This window comes from Lichenostomus cassidix, chromosome 2 (genome assembly GCF_008360975.1).
Source record: "Lichenostomus cassidix isolate B80296 chromosome 2, HeHo_3.0, whole genome shotgun sequence".
NCBI classification, from domain to species: Eukaryota; Metazoa; Chordata; class Aves; order Passeriformes; family Meliphagidae; genus Lichenostomus; species Lichenostomus cassidix.
In genome coordinates, this window is record NC_139482.1 from 115,422,669 (window position 1) to 115,449,879 (window position 27,211).

A 27,211-nucleotide genomic window follows, 5' to 3' on the forward strand; every position below is an offset into this window, starting at 1 on the left:
TTGTGCTGGGATTCACTCTGCAGAAGTTGCATTTTTAGTAGTACAGGTGTTCTCACAGAGACTTCACACGTGCAGTTACAGGTCTGAGCCAGGACTGCCCCTGACTTTGATGTGCCAAGGCACTACTCAGAGAGCTCTCACTAGGGTGCGCTCACCACCTGGGAGAAAGATGGTCACTGCTGCCAGTGGCCACAAAGTCAGCTTCCATTTGGGAAGTGCAGCAGCTTGTTGCCACTGTCCTGGGGGCTAAGCTTAGGCTGGCAACAAGGTTATGCCAGAGTTTCCACACTGCTTTTTCCCCTGACTCATCATGCCTGTGGATCACTTCACAGCCCACCTGGGCCCCTAGACACTGGTGCTGCTGCATCTCTTCACAGTGCTGCGGTTGGTGTACCAAAGCTGCCCCTCTGGCAGGTCTCTGTGGCACACTACTCTGCTGTCTTAATGCATAGCTGTGAGCCAACACCAGTGTAGAAGCTGTAGAATTGCACTGGCAAGAGATTTGAGCAGGGCTTATGAGCCTGGGCAGAGAGCCTCATGCCATGGCTCCTGCACTGGGGCTGTGCACTGCTGAGCAGGGCTTGCTGTGTCTGTCCACACCACCTGGGGAGCATTTCCTTTTCAAGCACTTTCAATAATTACTCCACACCTGTACATCTGCACTGTTTCTGTGATACCAAAGAGAAAGCCTTGCTTTTCCCACCCTGTGAAACCATTCACTTGAGGTGTGCTGCAGAGCACACTCTGAGGTGCTGCACCCCCCTCTACAGTCTGATGGAGGGAGAAAGGCAGAAAAAGAAATGTCCCTCAGACCTTGGCAATACAAACATTCACAAGTGTGATTTTAAAAAAACACAGTGTTCTGTAAAGGGAATGAATAATTGGGAGATGAACAGCCCTAAGGTATTGGTGAAATCTAAATGGAATTTAAGGGAAATGAGCAGATGGGAGGTGAAAGGTAGAAAACAGAGTCACTCAATACAATCTGCAGCATGTTACTCTGAGAGCTTGAAACCTCCTGCACTTAGGGAAAAAAAATGCCACCCCCTCTTTCCTTCCCAAACCCACTGAAAGGAAGCCCAGCACAAATACATCCTCACTCCTGTGGGCTGCAGCACAGAAGCATTCCTGTGAAGAAAAGTATACAATGGTTGGATCAGAGAATTGGAAGATGTTTCTTAAGACAAACATGCTGTGATATGCTGGCAGTTACTGTTAGCTCAGTCCAGCATTTTATACTGAATTTTTTGCAGGAAACAAAATTGATACCCAACAAACATCAATTCCTGTGAGCTGATGGACTGCAGCTATACTCTGACAAAAGCCTTCTGAAAACAGCACAGCTAGGAGGTCTGCACCCAGTCTTCTTACATGGTTTTTGACTGAATTGGAGAGAGTTGCATTAAAGTGGCCACACACATAAAGCCATCTGTTCTCTTAGATATTGATGTACATACCTATGCAGTGCTGTCATTTGAAATATATGGCCAGCCTGCTGGAGAAACAGCTGGGTACTGTTGATTTTCCAGACTTCCAAATATTCTTGCTGAACAGTAAAACAACCATGGGGGGTTTGATTGACGCTTTAAATGGACCACACTCAAATGGTACCTAGGGTTCAGAAGTGAGACTGAGAATTCATTTCTCTTTCCATTTTCATTTTGTTCTCCTTAGCAAGGTTACCTAGCCTTGGAATCTAGATTAGCAAAGTTATGGGCATTGACTTGCCTTTTAATTACTTCAGGTTTAGCTCCTAGTCCACTGTGATCATGTACTCTTACAGGAGCTAAGTCTCCCACATGGATCATGTTAAAGAAAGACAGGCACAGTGTCTGCCAGCTGAGGGCAGTGACCCTATCTATGTGATACAAACAATTGTCTACTTGTGTTAAAATTTAAGTCAGCCATATCCTCCACAGCCAAGCATCTTTGAAACTGGTTACTGAGAATTTTTATCCAAGAAAGGAAGAAAACCAGAAGGTTTTGAATTCAAATATACTCATTTATAATTCCAGAGCTGCAGCACACACAGGACAAGTGTCACATTACTGGTGAGCATTGAAGGTAATATAATGAAGGTGAATATTGAAGGTGTGAGGCAGTTGTGGCTATGATATGTAGGAAACATTGCCTCATGAGTCATGAAACCTGTTGTCCCTGGTTTTAACAGATGAGACCTCATCAGAACAGGGATGTGAATGTAAGTAACCCATGAATCAGATGTTTAGACCATATGTTTAGAACAATTCGGATGAATAGCACCCCAAGAATGTCTATTGCTCTGCTATTTATAGCACAGAGTGACTATCGGTGTCTGATGATGAGATTAATCAAAACACAAGTGACTAAAATATATTGACAGGAGGACAAGGCCAATGTAATTTCTGTTTCTGCTTAGATGATTAGTTCATATCTAGCCCAGGTCAAAATGACTTGGACATCTCTTGAACCTTACAAAGTAGCTGCATTCATCCTGCAAAGTATAATTAAATGGTTTTAGGCACTATGATGGTCTCTCGGCCTCCATCTGTTACTCCAGGACATGAGTCCTCTACAAGTCTTTTATAAAACCCAGAGCCATAACCTTCAGTTATCTAACCAGTTGTTTTGGATACCCTACGGTCCTTAAATGGCCGTAGATATCTATGTTTAGCAGCAGAATGTCATCCACACTGTGAAAGTCAACACCCCAAAGGCATAATCAACTTGTAAAGAAAATAGTTGCCCTGTCAGGATAGAGAAAGATGGATTGGGATGATTCAGGGAAGCTGGCATTTCTGTGGGCACAGAATCACAAAAAGGTTGAGGAAGAAACCTCTGGAGATCTTCTACCCAATCCCCTGCGCAGTGCGGGGTCAGCTCTAGAGCAGGTTGTCCAGGACTGTGTCCATCTGGATTTTGAATATCTCTAAGCATGAAGACTCTACAACCTCTCTGAGCAATTTGTTTTGGTGTTTGTCCATTCCCCAGTAAAAAATGGAAGTTCCTGTATTTCCATCTGTATCTCTTGCCTCTTCTGTCACTGAATATCACTGAGATGATTCTTAGGTGTTCTACTACTCCACCCCATCAGCTATTTGAACATATTGATATGGAAAGATAGAAAAACAAAAATGCCTTTGTCTGGTGCCATGAACAACTTCTGCTAGCCATGGGTTACCACCAGAACAGTACCCACTGCATTGACAGGGACAATGCTTAAACTGTGCTTGCAAACAAGGGAAGTTCTGTACTGCTCATTTACTATTTTAAATCAACATGGCTTAAATTGTTGTGAAAGAGGGTGCTTTGAACACAAAAATGGTTAAAATTTACAAAGAGTAGTCAGGGTAAAGGTACTTTGGTGTCTGACTGCAATGTATTTTTCAATAGAAGATTAAGGTGCAAATAGATACACACGTACAACTTTTCAAGCATTGTGATCAGATTCTCTTAAAAATTTGAAATGTGGTTGTGAGGTCTTCTGAAAAAAATGCTATCGCAGCTAAACCAGGTAGCAGTACTTTTAAAATAAAGACTAGTCTTAGTCCTAGGCTCAAAGCTAGAGTCAGTATCCCCTTAAATAGTGCATAAACTTGTGCATACCTGGAATGTGACTGTTCTCCTTGAACTGAATGTGTGCTAGATACACAAAAGCCAGATGAAACCAACTCATAGGGCCCTTCTTCCAAATAGTATTTGTCTTATTATAATTTCTACAGCCACAAAATATGGGGGATCTCAGTGCTCAGAACTGGAGGACCATGACTGTGAGAAGGATCAACTCCCAGATGACTATGGAATTCTGCAGGATCTGCTAATCCAGCTGGATCCTTGCTGATTTGTGGGGCCTGATGGGATTCATCTGAGAATCCTCAAAGACTTACCTGATGTCATTGCAGTACCTCTCTAGATGATATTTGAGTGGTCTTGGGAATCTGGAGAGGTCCCAGCTGACTGGAAGCTGGCAAATGTCCCAATTTTCAAGGAGGGCAAGAAGGGGGGACCCCAGAAACTACAGGCCTGTTAGTCTCCCTTCAGTGCCCAGTAGAACCATGGAAAAAATTATTCTGGGAGGTATTGAAAAACACCTGGAGGACAATGCAGTCATTGGTCAGAGCCAGAACATGATGAGGAAAAAGTCTTGCTTGTCAAACCAGATTTCCTTTTACAGAGTAACCCAACTATTTGATCTAGGAAAGTCAGTTAATGAAATCTTTTTGGAATTCAGGAAAGCTCTTGATACCATCTATCACAGTATCCTTCTTGACAAAATATCCAACATTCAGCTGGATAAACACACCATGGGTTCTTCAGGGCTCCATCTTTGGTACTGTACTCTTTATTAACGGTGTGGATGCAGGACTTGAAGGAATACTTACAACAATAAATGGGAGGAGCTGTTGACTCCCTCAAAGGCAGGGCATCCCTGCAGAGAGATCTTGACAAATTAGAGAGGCGGGCAATGAACAACCATATGGACTTTAGCAAAGGGCAGATTCTGCCAGATTCTGCAGCTCTGGTTGTGTGAATACTGTGGGGAACAAGAGCTTGGAGAGAAGTGCTGTGGAAAGGGACCTGGGGTCCTGGTCAAAATGGCAAGGTGAATTAGTTACAAGTGCCCTGGCAGTCAGGAAGGATGACCATGTCCTGGGGGGCATCAGGCACAGCATTGCCAGCCAGGCAAGGGAGGGGATTGTCCTGCTCTGCTCTGCACTGGGGCAGCCTCACCTTGAGTGCTGGGGGCAGTTTCGGGTGCCACTGTATAAAAAAGATATTAAACTATTAGAGAGAGTCCAAAGGAGGGTCATGAGGATGGTGAAGGAACAGGAGAGGAAGCCGTATGAGAAGTGGATGAGGTCACTTGGTTTGTTCAGGCTGGAGGAGATGGGGAGACCTCAACATCCTTATGAGTGGGAGTGGAAGGGCACGTACTGATCTCTTCATTTTTCTAATCAGTGACCTGAGGAAATGGGATGAAACTGAGTCAGGGGAGATTTATTTTGGACATCAGGAAAAGGTTCTTCATCTAGAGGGTGGTTTGGCACTGGAACAGGCTCCCAGGGAAGAGGTCACAGCACTAAGCTTGACAGAGTTCAAGAAGCGTCCAAGCACCAGTATGGTGGAGAACCCGGTATCTTGCTGTTACAGATGCAAGAATTTCTGAGTGTGTAATGAGATGAGAACAGAAATGATCAGCAGTGATCACAAAAGGAGAAATGCTGGGATTTTTCACAGTTGATTTAGAACAGAAACTTTCTGCTGTGTGCTGGCAAATGCTGCAAAGGATACACAACTTTTTATATTCATTGAAGGGCAGTGAGTCAGACAGAAACAATACACTGATGACAAGTATTAATCAGGTACTATTTAATAATAATGTCATCTGGTAGAAAAAGAAAATAAAAACCTGATGATGTTGTGATTTGAATCCGTTCTGTAACAGTTTGAAAGCCACATGATTAGTTTTTGCTGCATCATACTAGAAATATGTAAATTGCCATTTTGCATAATCTCCCAAATAAGTTGCTTTTCTATATTAAAATACAATCATAAACATTATGTATGTCACATATCTGTAAAAAATACACCGTGAAAACAATTGGGCAAGCATATTTTCTTTGAAAATTATGGCATAAAATCTTCCCATGGAGCATCAAGCTTTTGTTATCTTTCTTTGGAGATTTTTTTTAAATGAAAATTTTTTATTATGCTTTAATGAAAGCTCCAGGCATAAGAATAAGAATAATTATCATATAAGTTATTCACAGTCATGGTATTCAGTCCTGCAGTACCAAAGAATGGAATTTATTAAGGATTGTTATCAAAAGAGAGGTGACATCTAATCTCACAAAATAGCTAGAGCATAAATGAACAATGAGAACTACAAATGCATCATGTATGGAATGAGAGCTACTCCTAACTCTAAAAGCTATCCCTGAGAAAACTGGCTTTTTATAACAATATACGCACTATGTGAACGTTGGGTCTGGATGACTCTATTGCCCCTTATGAAAAAGTTCCCTTTCTAAAAGTTCCAGTTTCACCCAGTGATCTTGCTCTGAAGCTCATTGTCTCCTCCAAACTGGGAGGCAACTCCTAGCCCAAAACAGAGAAAGTGGAGGATAACAGATCTCTGTGACAAGGAATTCATCAGATCCTCCTTCTATAGCTCAGCAAGCAAACATTAGAGCACACAGACCTCAGAAAATAAAATGGTCTTGAATTTTCCCACTATTTTGAACCCATTCAGCCTTTGCCATTGCAAGAAAATATGATGCTCCTCTTCCTCTAGTGTTTATTTATTTTTTACGTGTTGGGATTTTTTTTATTCATTAATTACAAAGGATAAACTATGAAGGCAGAAATTAAAATGGATTAACCCTGAATAACTGCAGGACTGGGCACACCAGAACCTCCCTCATTGTCATATTAACTCCAGCTTCTTTACTGGTCTTGGGTACCTCATGGAAGCTCCGCCCTGTAAAGCCCTACATCAGTAAAATACGATTTATCTACTTTTATGTCTCAAGAGTTGCAACAAGCACGAGCTGTGACTCACTCCTGCAAGCAGTTGTGCAAATGACTTTGCTTTCCAGTAAGCAGCTGCACAGGAAGCTTTGCTTGGGAAGACACAGAGCACCAACAGACCTCACGGTATTGCAGGGCCAGGTCTTTAAGCTGCTGAGCACATTCAGCATTGTGGATAGTAGGTAGGCACCAAACATTTTGAAAGCATTTGAGACCTTCAACGAGTCACACCCCAGCTTGTGTTTAAAGGAGCATTTCTTAAATTCCTTCTGCTTTCCACAGAAAAGAATTAAAAAGCCATAAAGGTGAAAACAGACTAAAGCTAAGATCATGAAAGGAAGCACAGGGACCCCAGGGAGGTGAATGCTTCTGCAGAGGTCCTTGCTAGTATGTGTGTTTTCCTGCTTTCAGGTCCCAGTCTGTGGTGGAAGCTGGCACGCTGAAACATGAAGACCAGGGGGAAAGTGAGAACACCCAACCGCTGCTGGCTCTGGACTGAGCTCTCACGTGCCCAGCAGAGATCCATGAACAGACTTCCACCACCCCAGAACCCCCCAGAGCACACCACACACTGACACACGCACGCACACACGTGTTTCGCTTGATAACAAGTCCTTCGTGTTTCCCGACCAAGTAACAACTGTCACCAGCCATCTGTCTGTGCGGCCGGCGCTGAACAAGAACTGAGAAACTTCTACTGACACGGGAGTCTGTCCATATACAAAGAATTTAATTGCTTTTTTGTCTTTTTTCTTTTTGACTTATGACATTAAAATATTGGAAATGGTGGGACTGCATTCTCTGTTTAAAGGAACCAGGGTGTGTCAGTAGTGTTCTTGAAGACTCCATCAGGGATGTTCATTTTATAGAAGCAAAGGTTATAAGTGTGTTTTAAAGAAAAGCATCTCCAATTTAAACTTTGCGCTGTAATCAGCAAATGTAATCTGGGTCAGAGGGCGGAATCATCAGCATCTACAGAGTACTTGAGTTTTACAGAAGGATTTTGCATTTAATAAACAACCCCAGTGCCAGCATAGTGCCATTCAACATGACCTTTTGTGACTGCCTCATCCATGCAGCTTATAGGGGCCACATTTCAGTATCTAGCAAAAATAGTTCTTAACTTTTGAAGCCCTTCTAACACTGTCAGCTAAGTGGAATGGGCTGTGTGAGCAGCAGACATGCACAATTTGAAATGCAATTATTTAATTTTAACGATATGTTTTTCCACAGGCAACTCAGGAGCCTATAAGACATGTGCGTGTGCATGTGTGTGCACGTGTGAAAGGGGGGGTTCCAGGGAGACACACTGGACAAATTCAGCAGTGATTAATAGTTCAATCCACATTGTTTCATTCAGGTCACAACAGCAAATGAAAGCTCTGCAGAGCCATTTACCCCCTTCCCTCCTGCAGTCATGGAAAAGTGTAGCCAGAAAGGTATGCTGATTGCAGATGCGGGCCATGGTTAAATTGAAAAGGAAAATTTAGAATTAATTATTTGGTACAAGCTTCTGCTAGAAGGAAATTTTGAAAAATAGAAGAACTGAAATGCCAAAGATCAGTTTGTTATATCTCTGTTTGCTCTAGCTGCAAAGAGAGTACCATCCCTTCATTGAAATGGAAATCAGATTAAAGAAATAAAAGAACAATCGTTATCAAATTGCATGTGCAGTGACTTTATTTCCTAAAACAGTTACAACCACTGTACACACTTGTAGTTTTCAATTAAATTGCCATACACTGACAATTTACTAGAACAAGCACTTGGCAACAATATATCAAAGGTAGCAGTGTAAACCATACATACAAAATGAGATGATAATGGACACAAGGATTTTCAATGTGGAACACCCACTGAATTTCAAGTGTTACACTGAAGTGATGATATAGTTCAAGTGGACATGGTCAGCTCCAGCAGATGGACTAACAAAATACTGCCTTTATCTACAACAATATTTTATGCCTGCACAGGGCAGAAAGGACATTCGTTCTGCCAGATCCTATCCACACACCTGGGATTTACCCACTAGTTTCTGTACAGAATAACCTCACTCAGACTAAACTCTTATTGCAGCAACATGTCATTGATACAAAGCCTGGCCTCCAAGATAGAGAGCAAGTCTTTAAGGCAGTGGATGGTCCCAGCAAGGCAACACAGGAGTCAGAAAAAGCAGCAAAAGCATGCAGGAACATTAAACAAGTAAGATGACCGAGCCCATTTATCTTTGAGGTTTCTTCCATTCCCCCTCCCCTGACATCATCACCACCTACAGAAAAACAAGGATGTCAAGTCCTGGTAGCAGCTCCTTTCCCCTCCCTGGGCTCACAGAGACTCAAAGGCATTTGGATTTGTCAAAGAGAATGTGCTTAAAGCAGAAAGTAAAAACCCAAAGAGACAAAAATAGACAAACATTTGCTATTATACTGCAGTACTAAGGAAGAAATACTTTGGTTTTTGACGTTTTTCGCTGTTAATACACTTACCCCAACTGCCATTGAATCTTCGTGATGATCTGTTACAATCACTGTTCATTAAAGTGGGTCTTGTTCTGCCCAAGAAGTGCAAATGCCACTGAAATCTAGTCCTTGAGGATCAAACCTTACAAAGGATTAAATTATTTATTTTCTTTAACTGTGACATGAACAAATACATATGATGCCTTGTACAGAACTGTGTAAAGCCTGCATTTAACTGTAGGCTCTTACACAGACTCTGTGCAAGCAAGGTAACAACAGGCAGGGTGGAACACACCTCCTAGCATCGTGGTGAGTACATACTGTGTTACAAACTATATTGCCCTTGTCTGCCGTTTCCCTCTGTAAATAAATCCAACAACAACAACAACAACAAAAAAAGCAAATTGCAATGGATCTCCATTAAAGAAAACACTTCAATTCAGTTCTTCCCTTGGCATTTTCAATGTTGGAAAGCTTTTTCAAGACAAAATACCAGTTGACAAACAGGAATACCTAAAATAACAGGCCCCTAATTCACTACATAATTTGTGCAGTCTGCTCTATATATCCACCCCATGTATAGAGCTAATCCAGCAACTGTACCTAACAAAATTATACACTCACAGCTCCCTGACAGGTGGGCATAAAATATATTCACCTCAGTGTTGCAGGAACACCTTGTCTTATTCAAGGCACTTAAGATTTTTAAATGGCCAATCTATCACTACACAATCTAATAAACAGTGCTACTCTGGCACACACACATCTTGGGGAGATAACTTTTATCTATTTGCCAATTTTATCTATTTGCCAATTCGCAATTGGAAAAGATAAAGCATGAGTTTTCAAAGGAACAATGAAACAATCTGAAGGACGGCATGGATTTTTATAAGTAAAGCTCCAAAGCTTTTACCACTCCTTTAGCATTTACTCTGAGCTATAGAAGCTAAAATGCAACATTAATAAAAATATTCCTAAACCATCAGTTTTGTATAAAACGTTCTGGATTTTTTCTTTACAAACTATGTCTTTATTTTAGAGAATTACAAAAGAGCTTATAATTTGCACTGCTAGATCACTTCACAGAGATATAAAATACAGCCTTGGAATTAACAGCTAACAGGAGATTTAAAAAACATTTTTACTCTTTTAACCCCCACAATAATGAGTACCTTATTTTCAGTTTTGCATGATTCTCCAAATGATCTCCAAAAGTATTTTTATATTTTCTAAAGTGTGACGCTTATAAATCTTTACAGATTTTCATTATTATTAACTGAGAACTGTTACTTTCTTGTACATTGTATAGAGTCTCATTATTATTTTTGATACAGACAACACGTTAAAACCTAATTATCTTAGCTGTCTAAAAGTGACTCTTGATAAGAGAAGGTTTATCAGTTTAATATTCAAAAAAGGAAATTAAAGTGCACACTTCCAGAAACTGGTTACACTAATTTATGGTGCAATCACCATGTGTTATATGGCATTACAAGATTTAATTACCTAGTAAAATACAATATCTGAAAAGCATTCAGTTTATGGGAATGCAAAGCTGTAATCTGCATTTTGCTTCAGCAAACGTGGCATTCAGGTCACGATACTTCAATGCCATGATGTAGACTCTGCAGTAATAAACCACTGAGTACTACACAAATAAAAGCTGTTCAGTGTCTTTTGGACAACAAAGTCAAAGCTGTGGAGACTAAGTAGCCTCAATGTCTCCTTAGTGTTTGTCACTCTCAACCCTCAGTAATGATGCCCAGAGCATCCTAGCACTCCTGTCCACACCCAGCTGGTGCTGCAGGTGACTAGGTGACAGCTATAAACATCAGCAGCACAATCTCTGCTCTCCCTCTCTCCTGTTAGTGTTCTTAGAAGTTAATAGTGGAGGGTCCTGCAGACCCAAACGATCTGCCAACTGCTTTAACATCCAACTAGTTTTCTTTCTTGAAAATAGGCCTTTTTACCATATAGTAAATTCTGTATGGCAAATACAGAGCATACTGTAAACAGTATTGGGATCAGACTACTTCAGCATTATGTCACACATCCCAAGAAAAGGAAAACACCATTAGGTCAATTAGAGGATCATTCCAGCACTCTGTAGGATGCTGGCAGTGGAAGTCAGTATGAATTAATAGCCTGAAGCTCTTTGTCGGCTCTGCATCTGGCAGGAAGCCAAGTTAGACCTTGTCCTTCTGCTCAAAGCACAAAAAAAATCTTCATATATATTTTTTTTCTGCTGAATGACCACCCAAAGGCAGCCAAGGAGGAGCCCCTGGAAGGCAGTGCCCCGACCCTTGCTGGGTAGAAAAAGGGTATCACAACAGAAGCTTTTGTAAGGATGAGAGAAACAGCAGCTCACCATATAATCCTAAGAACTGTCAAGTACTTTAAGATCTGAGCCTACAAATGTCAGATTTGCTCAACATTTTCCAAAATCACATTATCAAACTGAAGGTTGCCTGCTAACTAAGAGAACTATTTTGTTTTAGAAGAACAAAGCTTCACTAGGCAGCTATTATGCAAGTTTCTGTTTGCATTTCTAGGAAGGCAAAAGAAGGCCACACTTGGCAAAAATGAAATTTGTTCATATACAGTGTTTTCCTTCTGCTTATAGCTAGAGACACACGTGTATATATATCACCTTTTCTAAAAAATAGTGGTTAATTAAAGAAGATTTGTTCATAATTAAGCTAGAAAAATACAGTTACTCAGGTAGAAAATGTACAAAACACACATAATCCATTCACATTATCTACGGTGATAACAAAGGGACATGTTCTATGCCTAAAGTAGCTAACATTACAACTGCATACTGATTTTTAAAGTCGATTGTGTGCATATGTTTGCAAATATCTTACATGTTGCTTCCCAGACAGAAGCCCAAGAAGTATTCCCTAGATGTAGAATCATAAATCTTGTGCCTGAACACAGTGGAGCAGGTGACTGACCAACTGGTTTTGTAAAGAAAACACAGGCATGGCAAAAACATCTGCACATTCCTCAGTTTGAAAATCCAGACCTATTGCTTTTTCGCTGACAAGACTTGTGTTTTCAGACTTGCCTCAAGGAAAACAATACACATCAGTGCTGTATCAGTATGAAATAAAACATGGCTTCTTTTTTTTTCTTTTTTCTTTTTTTTAAACCAAGCCCACTCTGATTGTAGAATGTCATCCTTATCTTTTCTTACCCTTAGAATGCTTGTATACTTTGTATGCTGGATAAATTAATCCTATTTCCATACTCCAAAGGAGTTAATGCTCCTCTGCTCCACACACCAGAAGAAATCCCCTAAATAGCAGGAAGGGTACGTCTCTGTTGAGCTGTTAGCTCAGGGTGCCACACATCCACAATGAATATCAGGCGGTAACTTTCAGCATCCTGCCATACTTCATGTTCAAAAGAGTCATCAAAAATAAGAACTTTCCCTTCTTCCCAGGCTCTGTAAAACAAAAAAAGAACATACTTCAGTGTAGTATTTGAAGTGCCATGGAGCAGGTAGGCTGTAGATCAGCTCTGAAGATGCTCTTTGACAAGAAAGATTTAAACAGTACAGATTGCATAGTCAAGATTTCACTGTTTAATATAGAGAGATTGGAGTATGGGAGCTTTAAATAAACTACAGAAAGATCAGTCTAATGGACCTTCACATTATTGAGGGATCCTTTCCCCTCATTCTGCACAGTTATGGCCACAAACACATTCCAAAATTTATGATTTATATTATTTATTATACTTTTAATAAGTTGAGTCCATTAAGCAGGGAGTGGGTATAACACTGCTGTAATAATCCACTTTTCTTCATTTCTAATCAGATACATTAGTGATGTACATAAGTGATGGAAACTGAGAGAATGACCAGTAATATGGTGATATGGTTCGAAAAGAAATCACATTAACTCAATTTGCTTTGTCTGAAAATCAGAGCAATGCCTTTGGAAGGTCACAGTGTCCTGGCCTCCGCTCATAGAAGGACTCACTGCAAAATTAGATCCAAGTTTGAGGTTAGATGAAATATTCAAAAATCCACTAGAGAAGAACCTGAGATATCTGCAACCACGGCTACTCTACCATCTCTTCCTGTGTTTCACTGATCTCACTGTGAAAATTTTCTTCTCCCTAGATGAAAGCTCCTTGCTGTTACTTGTGTTCATTACCTCTCATTCTATAACTGCATCTCTCTGAAACAAGTCTGGCTCTGTCTTGCTCATAGTCACCCATTTAAAGTTGAAGACAGTAACTAGGCTCCTCTTCAGCCCCTCATTTTTCAGACTCCAAACCAGTTTGTTGATCTTCTCCTCACATCTTGCATGTTCCAGTCTCCTAACCATCTTATTCATTCTCCACTGGAGCCTGTCTAGGTTGTCAATGACTTTTGTACTAAAGCATCCCAAACTGGACACAGTACTCCAGAGACAGTGTCTCGAGTGCAGAAGAGAGAGGAAAAAATTGTACCATTTGAACTGCTTCCTATAAATTTACCAACACAGTCTAATACACAGATAGACTTCATCAATGCAAAAGAAGATTTTAAGTCATGTTTAACTTGGCCCCTAGGATCCTTAAGCCCTTTTCTGCAAAGCTGCTTTCTGTGCAGTCATCACCCAGTTGCTACAGCTGCAAGGTGTTTATCTGTTATCTGCTGTGGGGCTTTGCATTTACCTTTGTTGAACTTCACCAAGTTTCAGCTGGCAGCTTCTCCAGCCTGCTGAGACCTGGATTCATAATTTTGAAAAGAAGTTTAACACCTGATTACACACATCCAGGTGAGACTGGATCAATAACAGTAAAATTAACAATGGCCAAAGAAACATTCCTTCCTCAAGCCACTCGACCATGAACACATACTCAAGTTTGTTAACAGCATCCCTCAGGAGCTGAAGCAATCCAAGAGGTTGGATAACCTCAGAAGGAATTAAGCACTATGAACAGTAACAATGGTAAAAGAACCAAAGGCCTTGCCATCAAAGATGGAAATGCATTGCTTAAACTCATCCAACTGTGTTCATTTACAGAGAAAACAGTTTTCTTTTTTCAAAAACAGGGTGAAAACTAGATTGATACTTCCAATTCATCTCTGTATTTTTAATTCAACAAAAGGAAAAACTAACTATCTAAATTGATGGGGTTGTGCTGTAATGTTCTGAAGAGAAATTGAAATTGGATCAATTGCAATAATCATCTAAACATAATTTAAGCAAAAGTAAAAAAAGAAAAAAAGAAAAAAAGAAAAAAAAAAGAAAGCATAACATAATAAAAAAAATTCACACTCACTTGCAAAAGGACATCAGCTTTAAAGGCCCAGATAACCAGCCTTTTACAGGTTTCAGCTATGATCATATGAGGTTTTTTGCTACCACATCAGTTATCTGGTAACAAAAATGTTGTATGTCACCTAGACCCTGAGTTACTGGTACTGCACAAAAGTTACATAGGTTTTATACAAGTCAATGGGAGTAAACCACTTGCAATGCTATAAAGTGGTAAAAAAATTCAAGCAGACGTTGGGTTGTATTTCTGGTTTGGTTTTGGTTTTTTTTTTTTCTCCCTGGGTTTTTTGTGGGAGTTGGTTTTGAGTGGGTTTGCATAGGTTTTTTTGGGGAGGCACTGGGGTGTTTTGTGGGGGCGTTTGGGGAGGGTTGGGGGATTTGGTTTTGCTTTGTCTGGAGCAATTGAGGTCTGGTGTTGTTTTTTTGTTGGGGGTAGTAGTTGGGTTTTCAGTTGGTTTGGGGGTTTTTTGAGGTTTTTCGTTTCTGTTTTTGGGTTTTTTTGTTGCTTTTTAAAATTTAATTAAATCAAGCCTGAAAAGAACTGCTCTAAATAGCCTGAAAGTGCAGCTCAGTTAAGGACAATAAAAACCCAGGCACCCAGATGAAGTAGCTTCAGAGGTTAAAACCCAGGATCTATCATTTGCATCATAATGGGATTGGCTGTTTTGCACAACAAAGAAAAAGTCGTAAAGTTGACGGAACTATTAGGCCCTTTTGAAAAAGCTACAAACCCCACCATTAGCATGCAAATAAATATTTTCTAGAAGCCTGATGGTGTGAGAAACACTTCTCATATTCTTCTGGTCTGGTGCTGAGCCACTTTGGGGTAGTTTCCATATAATTTCTCCGTGTCAGCTCTACTGTTACCTGTTAAAGGTGAAATCTCAGACTGACTTCTGCATAATGGCTGTAACTTCACCTGCATTTCAACATAAGGTTACCTTGCCTGATGGTGATGTTAATGTATGAGCACTAGATGTTATTTACTTTTGTGCATTGTACTCTGCACTTTACAGAACTGGCACTTCAAAATGATCCAGTGACCTAAAATAACTAATGCTATACAGAACAAGAAATACATAATAGTTTATGTTGAAATAACCTTTAAAGAGAAAACCTGCAATGAGCAGGGACCTCTTCAACTCAATCAGGTTGCTCAGAGCCCTGTCCAGCCTGACCTTTAATGTTTCCAGGGATGGGACATTATCCTATGTTACAATATAGCTGTATTTAAGTATTCTATTACCACCAGCTGTGGGCCATTAGCTGTTATCTCCTGCTAATGACTCACCCCTGATAACAGACAATGAGCCATCAAGGACCCACCGCATGACTCATGGACTTATCTCATCCTATTGTGAGATGCTCCACCCAGGAGGGAGGAGCCAAGCATTCCCACCTGGATAAAACCTGGCCTTGGAACGGGGTTCCCAGAGGACAAGAGCTACTACTGGATCTTCAGCTGGAGACTAGACCTTCCACAGGATCACTGCTTTAACTGAACTACTTCATTTGGACTGCTACCACCACCCTAACAAGGTGTCAGGTTGTATCTGACTTTGTCAGTGTTTTTCCTTGTATTATTGCACGTATTTCCTATTAATTTTCCTATTAAATTTTAATCCTGACTTGCAATCTCCCACTGGTTTGTTTTCAAACTAATACAGACATCTTATTGCCTCTGTGGGAAACCTGCTCCAGTGTCTCACCACCCTTTCTATAAAACTTCTTCCTTATATAGAATTCAAAATGACTCTCTTTTAGTCTAAAACCATTACCCCTTGTCCTGTTGCAACCTATCTGATACAAGCTGTCCCTTTGTTTCTTAAAAGCTCCCTTTAAGTACTGATAGGTTGTCATGAGATCTCTCTGGAACCTTCTTTTCTCCAAGCCAAACAACCCCAGCTCTCTCAGCCTTTTCTCAGAGCAGAGGTGTTCCATCTCTCTGATCATCTTTGTGGCCCTCAACCACAAGGTATACCAACTCCAAGCAGCTGCAAAAAACTCTTCTGCAAATGAAGGAGTAAATCATGGTACTAGACAGTGCTGATTCGCCTGTCGATCACAGGATGAGTTGCACTGTGACTTTGCCTCTCTAAACAACCACGATGGGTGGCACAGAGGTAACCAAGCACAAAATTCTCATTGTTTCTGTTCACTCTTTCATGCACACAGCAGTGGCACAGGAGGTCAGAAAAGCATGATGCTAACCTTCCTATTCCAGCCAGCTCTCCTATTGGAAACCATCAGTTTATCACTGCTCTGAACCACCAGGAGGGGAGGAATGGAAATTGCCCAAGGTAGGTCTTCCTTCTAGCACCATTCCCTTTCACAGGAGTTCACACACCTCCTCTGCCATAGGGGAAGGGATATATAAAAAGCCTTTCACTGCCACCAGTAGACACACTTTGAATGCTTACAAGGAAAGTCTTGCCCTTTTTTCTGAATGTACAGCTCTTGCTGTAAGCAGCTGATGGTAACACATTCCAGCATAAGTTGCAGTCAGCTCTTGAATGTTTTACATTTGAAATGAATGTGCCCAATGCATAAGGCTGAGCCAGGTTCTGGAACCTGGACACTGACACACTCTGTGCTCTGTCTGCAGCAACACGCATTTTCCCACTCTTGATTTTGAGGGAGTGTTGCTACCAAGGAGGTAGGTAAGTTCATTCTCCACAAGACTATCCCTTCTGTCCATGTTAAGACCAAGAAGGGTGCCAGCCTTCACAGGTGGTGAGCTGTGGACACCTGCTCCCTTGGCAGCAGAGCAAAACCACTACTTTGTTCACGCCCACCTAATGGTAACGTCATTCAGTCACCACCAATCTGAAGTCACAGTAATGTCCTAAATTGAAAAGACTCCACGCCTCTCTGTGAATCCTCAAAGGCCCCTAGTTACCTCTCCCTCCACCCAACTTATTTTGGGTATTGGATTGAAATGCTGGAAAAAAATGTCCATCACTTCCTAGATGTAGGCAGTGTCTGTTGTAACACTACAACAAATAAGTAAATAACCTATATGTTGGCAGGAATGTATGGTAACAATACTTTTGGTGATCAACAGCTGGATACCTCTATCCTCAAAAATTAAAAAAATTTCCTGTTGTAGTTGTTTCCAAATGTTATGAGAAAAACCTCTTTGCTATGTATTGCAGTCATACAGACAGGAGTAGCATTTCATTTCTTAACATCAAATTAATTACATTACTACCATTAATTCCATTATGGCATTGAAAAGAATTCAAAATTAACACTTTTTGCCCTCAGAAGCTGCAGACAATACAAGAATCTTTCAAAATACATGTATAGATATTAAGCATCATGAGAATTTCACTTTAGTCTCAGCAAATTAAGCCTGTGAGCAACAAGTAGTATAGTTAATACATTTTTCTTTCTGTGTATAATCATATAATGCAAAACACTTAGCACATTTTCCAACATTTCTAAGGGGAGCATATGCCCTGATTGTAAATGTATAAGCTATTGCATTTAATTTTGGTTTTGGACTGAGCAAACAGAGATAAAATTGACTTGAAATTCACTATAATTTTTCCTGAATGTGTAAGAAATTTCACTTAAAGTGCACTTTAAAAAAAATTGCCACCTGTGTAATTCATTGGGCTAAAAACTTCATAGACTGCTTCATCCTGAGATCAACTTCAACTGGAATATTTCAACTGAATCATAAAAAATAATATCAGCTAAAAAGGAGGCTTCTGCTGGAAATACCATGGTATTCTGTCACAGTGGTGAAAATGTAGGTATATCTTAATCTTAGCTTCTGCTGAGGAAGCAAATTCTAAGTCTCCCCAAAATAAAAATAAATACAGGAGCTCTGTTGGCAGCAATATAAGGCTGGCATTGTAAAAGTAAACACAGAGACCCCAGTGACTAAACCCACTGTTATTTCCATGCCATAGTGGAGAAGAGACAGTTTGTCTCCAAAGCTTCTCCTGGCTCTGCTCAAGAACTGATATTTATAAGTTTGTACCATGAATTAGGGTGCAAACTGCCTGTTTAATGAAATATATTACACATCCTGGTCAACAAAACACCTCATTGTTTGTTTGCTTTTTTTTTATTTTATGCAGTCCCATCCCTTCTTCAGTCTTGAGGAAAGTGGAAAAAAATCCAAAAAATGACTAACCAAGCAAGCAAACACCTCCCCACCCCCACCAACCATCAAAAATACCAGCCAAACATTGCAGCCATACCTGTTCTCTTGGGCACACCGTATCCTGCAGCCTTCCTTAGGGATCACCAAGCCCAAATGCATCCTGAGCCGACAATTGGTGGGCCCTGTGTGGGGCCAGACATGAGTCCCTGGGTGCATGATAGAATATTTGATCTGCAAGAAGAGAAAGGCACATTTTTCAACACATTCTGTTTCACAACCATGCTGCTGGGGGTTCTGGACTTCATTTAGTCTCATCCTTGGTGACGGGTGAAAAGTGTAATGCCATCTTTTGTTTGAGTTTCAGCAGCAATTCTCTCTCATGTCCTGAAGGCATTTAATACTACAAAACATATGTCCTGTGGTCTGTGTGTGAAACCAGGGGTGTGTTTGTGTGGAGAAGTACATAGTTTTAATTGCACTTAAAATACCCCGCACTCACATTTCAAGCTGAAAATAATTTTTTGTCTACAATAAGAAAAAATACCTTCTTGCCTATAGAAAGACTTAAAAGGATGGACAGTAGGAGACACAAGGCTTGTGTGTATTGGACTGGCCAGCCTCTCTCAGATGACATGTCTGTGGAGGTCACTGTCAGCCTCGACTGACAAGCAGGAGAAGGTGGAGTTCAAGATCATGAGCGGATGAAAAAAATCAAAAAGCAGAATTACTACCAACAGCTTCAGGGTAGCAGACTTGGTCTTATTCAAGGATGTGCTGGGAAAAATCCCATGAGAGAAGAGGGATCCAGGACAGCTGGTTGATTTTTAAGTAGCACCTTGTCCAAACTCAGTGCATGGCAACCCAGACAAAATTGAAACACAAAAAGGAAACACAGAGGAAGTGGAAGCAGGGTCAGGTCATCCAGGAAGACTGTAGACACACTCTCTGCACATTGAGGGATGAGGCTAGGAAGGTCAAAGCTCTCCTGGTGTTGAATCTGGAGATGGAATTGAAGCATAAAAAGAGAGATTCCTACAAATACCTCAGTAATGAAAGCAAATCTAGGGAGAACATGACCAGCTACTAAACATAACAATATATCTGATGACAAAGGACATGGAAAAGGCTGAGTCACTACCTGTCTTCTTAGCCTCAATCTTTTACTGGTATGACTGACTTTCAGGAGTGACAGGAACTTGAGACCAGTGAAACAGACTGGAGCACAAATGACTTCTCTTCTGTGGAGAAGGATCAGGTTAGAGAACATTTAAACAAACTCAGCAACCTGGTTCATGGGTCCTGACAGAATCCACCCATGAGGCCTGAGGGGAGATGAATGATGTGAATCCACACACAATCCTCACAGTCTTTGAAAGGTTATTGCTACCAGCAGAAGTCCCTGAGAACTGGTAGAAAGGAAACATTCTTATCTTCAAGAAGGCCAAGTAGGATGATCTGAGGAACTGCTCTCTAGTCAGACTCACCTCAGTCCTTGGAAAGGTGATGGAGCAAGCAATCCTGGAAACAATTTTCAAAGACATGAAGGAAAAGAAAGTGCCTGGGAGTAGTCAGTGTGGGTTTATGAAGGGGATATTGTACTTTACCAGCTTTCTATGGTGAGATGTCTGGCTTTTCTCAACTTTAATAAGACTTTGAACACTGTCTGCCATAAACATCCTAATCGACAAACTGAGGAAATAGGATCTAGGTAAGTTCTCAGTGAAGTGGATTGAAAGCTGGACTTCAAGCCAGGCTCAAAAAGTTGCAATCAGATGCACAAAGTCCAGCTGAAGGCCACTCATCAGAGGTGCATCCCAGGGCTCAGTACTGGGTCCAGTATTGTTTAAGAGCTTCACAGTGACTCAAAAGATGGGACAGAGTGCATCCCCCTCAGCAAGTTTGCAGATGATGGAAAATTGAATAGAAGTAGCTGATACACTACTTTTCTTTTCTTTTTTTTTTTGCTGTCCTTCATAAAGACCTTGTCAGGATGGAGAAAGAAGGAAACAGAAATATTAAAATATTTGACAAAGAGTAAAATTCTGCACTAGGCAGGCATGCACCAATACAGGCTGATGGACAGCTGTCTGGAAAGCAACTTCCTAGAAGGAGACTGTGGGGTCCTCACAGAGGTCCTCAAAAGGTCCTCATAGTGCCCAAATTAAAGAGGAGCCACAATTGTAGCAAAGGCCACCAACAGCTTCCAGGGCTGCCTTATGGAGAGCTCTGGCAGTAGGTTGAGGGAGGTTATCCTTCCCCTCAGAGTTGGTGAGACATTTTAAATGCTGGACCCAGTTCTGTACTACCTACTGTGAGAGAGACATGGACACACTGGAGCAGGTGAAGGGGTATAAAGGTGATTAAGGGATGGGAGAATCTAATATCCAAGGGAAAGCTGAGGTAGCTGGGACTGTTCAGTCTGGAGAACATAGGGTTCAAGGAAGGATCTTCTCAATGCATATAAATACCTGATGAGAGGAGTGAAGAAGGCAGAGGCAGGCTCTTCTCAGTGGCATCCAGTGAAGGCAAAGAGGCAATGGACACAGATTGAAATACAGGAAATGCCATTTAAGCATAAGAAAACACTATTTTTACTGTACACAGGAACAGGTTGCCCAGAGAGTCTGTAGAGTCTCTGTTCTTAGAGGCATTCAAAACCTGTCTGGACACAGTCCTGAGCAACTTGCTCTAATTCATCATACTTTGAGCAAGGGGTTGGACTAAGTAATCTCCAGATGTCTCTTCTCACCTCAACCTTTTTGATTCATTCTACAACTCAGAGAATGGGAAGTGTGAATAATGCATGACAGTGGTGAGAAGCACCTTTTCAACTGAGAAATCTGCACATTTGGCTGGGACAGAGTAGCTTTGATAAATCTTACAGATCAAGGTGTTGCTTGCTCTCCAACTGTTAGCAAAACCAGCAGATGACAGTGTGTGCCTCTTGCCTCAGCCATTCTCACCATCTGAGGTTTCAGCTTCTGTCAGCTTCTCATGACAGCAAGTGATAAGCTCCAGTGGCTGTGGTGAACACAGATCTCCCACCCAACCTCTGCTACCCCACGATGTGTTAGACCCCAGTGCAATGTCAGACCCTAATGCCATGCAAACACCTGGCTATGCAGGATACTTACTAATATCTGAGATAAAGAATTTCTCTAATGCTAATATACCAGCACTGAAGATTGATTACTGCTATGTACATTATCTGCCCATGCAGATCAGCCTGGATATGTCTGTGAATGATGTGCTGTACTCAAGGGCTATAGATAAATTGTTCTAAACTACCAACGTGTTGTACTATGGTTGCAATGTAAGAAATGCCCAGAATTAAAACTAGTTGTGACACTTTTAGTTTACTGCTATTTTTAAGAAGAATGTTATAATTTTAGATAATATGATCTTTTCCTATTGTTCTACAGTCTTTCAGCAGCACTGAGCAGGTAGTTGATTATTTTACATTTCTTTTACCTTTGTCACTACATGATGTGCCCAAATCACCCAAATAGTCTATTTACCACTTCCTTATTTCCTGATTGTGTTTGCTCCCATTGCTTCCCAGTGCTTCAAGTATGTGAATAGGGATCAGCTGATATTTTAAGTTTAATTTAGCAGTAACATTTGAGTCATGGCTAGCATAAAACTAAAATCGCCCTAGGCATCTCTAAATAGTGGATGTAAAACTTAAGACTTCTAGAGCACCACTTTTGAGATTATTTTACACTTATATGTTCAAAGCATGTGACTACAGCTACAGCTGTCAATATACAACATTTCTGCAAACCATATCCTGGTGATAACATGTAGGGAACCAAGAAATTATAAACAAAATAGTAGCTCTCAAAGAGAATTTGCTCTCAGGGACAGAGCTGCTTTGGTGATGGATGCCACAGAAAGCAGTTTTCTTTTGTTAGCCCCATTGAGACTGATGACTTCTCATCAGTTATATTCACTAAAACCAGCCTTTGCAACCAATCAGTGAAACAACAGCTTTGTTCAATCCCACAGAAGTAGCCATCCAGTGTAGATCTGCACATAAAAAGCAAGGGTCTGGTTGAAAACAGGGACACATACTCTCAAGGCTCTGAATTAGGATTATGCTAGCACTGTGCTTTTCAAATTTTGCATCCTTAATTTTGCCGCCATGTGAAGGTTATTCTGAAATAGTCATAATAGACAAAATATAATAACTTGGAAAAAAATGAAGAATTTTCGTTCTACAGTGCCACATGATAGCTGTGTTGGCCCATTCATTCAGCTGCATGTGTATTGCTCAATACAGGTCTACTGCATGATTAAATGAGGTTAACTGCTAGCTGAATACTCATTGTAGGCACTTGAAATAAACTTTGTTGGCATCCACAGCCACAGCTCATGGATGTAAAATTTCTTTCCTTTACCTTCAGGAAAGAGGCATGTGGGAGCAGTATTTGGCTTCCACAAGGTGATTCTCTTCCTGTCTAATGCAGCCAGGCTAAGGTAGACAGGTGAAGTTTTTCACAGTGAGAATCTGGCTCACTGAATTAGTCATGTAAAGTTAGGTTCCAATCAGAAAAAAAATAAAAAAAAATCCAGGTTAGAAAGGACCTAATCAAACCTCCTGCTCAAAGCAGAGTTAGGCCATGAGTCAGATCAGGTCACTTCAGGTTGGTGTTAAGTAAGGCACTACCTATTGGTTGATCCATGGCAAATAGCTACTTACCTACCAAGAGCTCCCAGAAAACACAAGCTAAAATGGCTCAACTAAAGAGTCCATAGAAAGGCTTCAGTTAACATATTTCACCTGGTATTTGCTGAGAGCTAAAATAGGGCATATTTTTATTGTTAAGTTTATCGTGTACTTGAAGCATCATTAAATATACCAAAATAGTGCATTTCTCTATACATATCCCTCTGTTCCTCAAAATCACCTGCTCCCACCATTAGGAATTTGCAAAAATGAAGATGTTTGCCAGGTACCTGCCCTCTTCTGCAGCCAGTAGCTTCCGGAAATCTTTCCAATAAAGCACATGTTTTCGGAACACTTTTACAAGCATTCTCATTTTTTCTTCCTAGTGAAAATAATGGATAGAGCATCAGTAAGAGCAATGAATGAGCATTCCCATTTTCTGTTTTCCAGAAAAGAAGAGCAACAAAGCTGCCAAAGAGCTGACGCTGAGAGACAGGTAAATATTACTATTCCCATTTCACAGACTGTGCAGCTGAAGTACCTCCATGTTGTAATATCACAGCAGCCTGCACATTTTGTTTTTGAATTATTTGTGAACACCAGGCTTTCTACCATTTTAAAAGTATTATTTTATAAGTATAATCCCTAATGTGGCTGCATAGAAAGAAAAGATTAAAAATGCCACCAATATCATACCATTTCAACACCAGATTACATTTTGATATAAATAGCTTTTAATTTTTTACAGTACTCTTTCATATGCGAAGTTGTATAGAATTTAAGGTCATTCCAAGAGTTGGGCCTCCCAGTGCACTGCTCAAGGGCAGGGCAGCAGGCTTATTAAAGTCATATTCTTTTGCTCATACCAGTTCTGAATGACAAAACTCCCCTAGCTGGCAACACAGTATTGAGGATGTGCCTTCTACCATGTCCTCATCTTCCCTCAGATTTGTACTATGCATTACCATGGGAAGTGTTGGCAGCCTTGCCAGAAGAGGAGTACACCCATTGAACAGTTACCAGACTCAAGGGACTCTTAGAAGTATTTGGGGACAACAGGGTTTAGAATAAAGACCTCCTGTTCGTTGTCACAGGGGTCCCAAACACTGTTTTATCAGATCCGTTGCTCTGTACATACTGATTACAAAAACAGTTCTGGAAAAAACTGTGTTGGTACTCTTTACTACACTTTATTAATCTGAGATAGTGAAATTGAGGTAAAGGAAGAAATACAAAATGTTTTACCTTGTTGCCATAAGGTAAACTGGCTCCAGTCTCCCTTTTCCCGTAGGTTCTCATCTTCAGGCAGGAAGAGGCTTCTTTTTTTATCCATCACAGCAAGACCCTCATCCCGAATCAGCTTCCAGTTTTTCTCTAAGGACTGTTGTGAGAGCCATGTTACTGCACTGAGAATCTACTGTGTTTGGATTTAGTAACATTTTTATTTTTTCCTGCCATTATTAATTTTTTTATTATTATTTTAAAGCACTGAAAGAAAGTGTTCATCATTGTTATCAAGTTGTTTTATATTCTATTCCTTTCTGACATGTTAAGGCAGGAAAAATAACTTTCACACCATTCTTCAGATGCAATTACATTGGGATTGTAAAATTTCAAAAACAGCCAGCCTCTTTGCAGACAAGGCCTCACTTTAGCTTGCTTTTTGATGAGCCTAAGGGCTCTAAAAGTGATCATTTTGTATTGCAAGCTAAATGTATTGATCTTCCTAAATGCTGCACATGTGACATGGAATCATTCCTGCAACTGGTAAACCACTCACATATCCTGGAATTGCAGGTGTTGGCAAAATATTATGGACCAAAAAGGACAAAATTAAACACACCACTTGAGTTGAATTTTATGATTTAGACAGTCAGAAAGGCTTGCAGAGATTCACTTGCACATGTTGATGTTATTGAAAAAAATCATCAACAACTTGCAATGCCAGGTGATCATTTATGGAGACAACCATTAAAAACATGTGAGCTGCCTTACACTTCATCCATACAAACCCACAAAATAGTAGAATTAAGATTTCTGTTCACTGCTGCCTTAGGATATTATTTTTAGAGAAATCAGATAGCTTAGAAAACCTTTTATTCTACCAATAATAAGTAATTTTAATGTTGCAGCAATATAAATGGAAAACCCACAGTATAACAATGAATTTGGATAAAAGTAACATCAATTTTCCAGAGCCTTACTTTTCTCACTAAACCTTATTTTGGGTGAATAGTTTTCATTTTTCCTTTGTGGTCTTGAACAAAGCATTTCTGTAAGACATTTTCAAACCATTTCACACTGAAATAAGCCACAGTATATTCCCACACTACCTCTTTATATGATGAGTAAAACTCAAAAGTCTCTGTAACACAGAGCAGACTAGGTGATATAACTGCCCCATTTCAGTCTTAAAACTTCATATGATTATTAGCCTTCCCCATTTAAATTAAACACTTGCATTTCCCACTTGAGTTTTTTTTCCTTAAAAGACAAGTTGATCCAACAAAATAGGTTTATATTGCTAGATCATAAAAGGCTCAACAAAGCAAACTATGGCTAGAACATATTGTCTATAATACAGCTACTTCCTCCCAGTAGAACAATTTTAGCTAGGCTAAACCCTATGAAATGTGGATTTCACTTCTGTTACTACAGTAATCTCTTTATCATAACAAATTGTTTTTTCTCTCACCTATCAAAAAAGGGGGAAGAACACTTCCTTTTCCTGGTGCATTCATGTTATTCTCCCTCATTGATGGTTTCTATAACACTCACTTAACATTAAGAAAAAAAGCAGAGGGTTGTTTTGGGGCTGGTTTTTTTGGTTTTTTTTAGAATACTTTTGGAAAACTGACTTTTCCAAAATGTATGGTACAAAAAACAGATTGAAAATTTCCACTGAATCAGAGATGAATACGAGAACAGTGCTGCTACTTATTCAGCACTATTGCATCTACAAAAGGAAATGCCAGCTTGAGTACCTGGTTTTGCACTGGCTGAAGAAAAGAATAACCTATAGTCATACCAGCCTCAATTTAAAGTGATATAGAGCAACAAAACTGGAAAACTTTAAAAGATAGCACAAGTTCTTCTGTGCTTCCTCAAACTCCTCCTACTCCCTCAGCTGAACAAAGGTCCGAGGGAGCATTCATCCATGCAGACAAGATGATGCATGAAGAGCACTGGTGGTCCAAGGAGTTGCAGGCAACAGCTGTTTTGTCACCTCTACTCTCTCTCTCAAGTGCCACAGGTTGAAGGTTAACCTATAAAGGTAAGTGTTTGTCCTTGTGTTTAAAGGCTCCTTCCCCAGCATGGTGGATACAAATTTATTTGAATACATCTCATTGATTTTGAGCTAAATACTCAAAGGTTTTATATACAAATTGCCAAGAAATCAATAGGGTTTCTGTCCTGAAAATCTGGACCCCATCTGTAAAACACACTAATAGTGCTTTATAATGAGCAACAGATAACTCCTAGGGAGAAACAGAGTGGGGAGTTCAAACAGAGCTCAGCCTTGGCCTCCCTGATTTTACAGACTCTTAGGCATACCTTGAATAGCAAGAACACAAAACGCCATTAAAGCAAAATGACTAAGTCCAGGACTTGGACTTACAGCTCTTGATCCAAGAGTTGGTATCTACAGGAAAAACTTAAATATACTTATGGCTCCATGATATGTAAGGATTCAAGCTCCACGTTAGAGTAAAAAAAAATTATACTATATTTGGTGAAGTATCCTGATTACAAGTGAAAAATCAGGAGGCAATCAGCACTGGGAGCATATGTACTTGTTTACTAGCAGCTGATTCCCATAAACCTCCATATGGCTTTCTAAATACAGTTCCTAACAACAATTGAAGTTTACAGTTGCTGTACATCTGGCAATAATGCAGATTTTATTTAAATAGGGATTTTTTAATATTGGTTTATTTTTATGTGAAGCTATTATATTGAAAGCATCACTACTCTGTGCTGTCAAACCCTTTCAATGCATGGTCATAAGTTACACACAAAGAGATTAAGAGGTTGCTACCCCTCACATGAGGCATAACTACTGACCACACATCCACTTTAATCCATTGAACTATAAAATAAAATCATGGTGAAGAGTTTAATGTACTTTGTTATTGGAACAGAATAGGGAAGCATTCACAATCAGTTACCACATCTC

At 40.2% G+C, this 27,211-nt stretch overlaps 2 protein-coding genes across 11 annotated transcripts in view; one reads left to right on the forward strand and one right to left on the reverse strand.

Moving 5' to 3' along the window:
• Positions 1-8,172, forward strand: part of CLVS1 (clavesin 1) — a 101,611-nt gene extending 93,439 nt beyond the window's left edge. Inside the window, exon 6 of the mRNA XM_085052920.1 lies at positions 6,922-8,172. Coding sequence (XP_084909046.1) covers positions 6,922-7,009 — 88 coding nt within the window. The 3' untranslated portion in view covers positions 7,010-8,172. The remainder of the gene's footprint in view (positions 1-6,921) is intronic.
• ASPH (aspartate beta-hydroxylase) overlaps positions 8,165-27,211 on the reverse strand; it is a 112,123-nt gene continuing 93,076 nt past the window's right edge. For all 10 annotated transcript variants that reach the window (XM_085052915.1, XM_085052914.1, XM_085052912.1 and 7 more), the window contains 4 exons: positions 24,280-24,415; positions 23,325-23,416; positions 18,463-18,596; positions 8,165-12,420 (listed from right to left, as the gene is read on the reverse strand). In XM_085052915.1, coding sequence (XP_084909041.1) covers positions 12,270-12,420; positions 18,463-18,596; positions 23,325-23,416; positions 24,280-24,415 — 513 coding nt within the window. In that variant the 3' untranslated portion in view covers positions 8,165-12,269. The remainder of the gene's footprint in view (positions 12,421-18,462; positions 18,597-23,324; positions 23,417-24,279; positions 24,416-27,211) is intronic.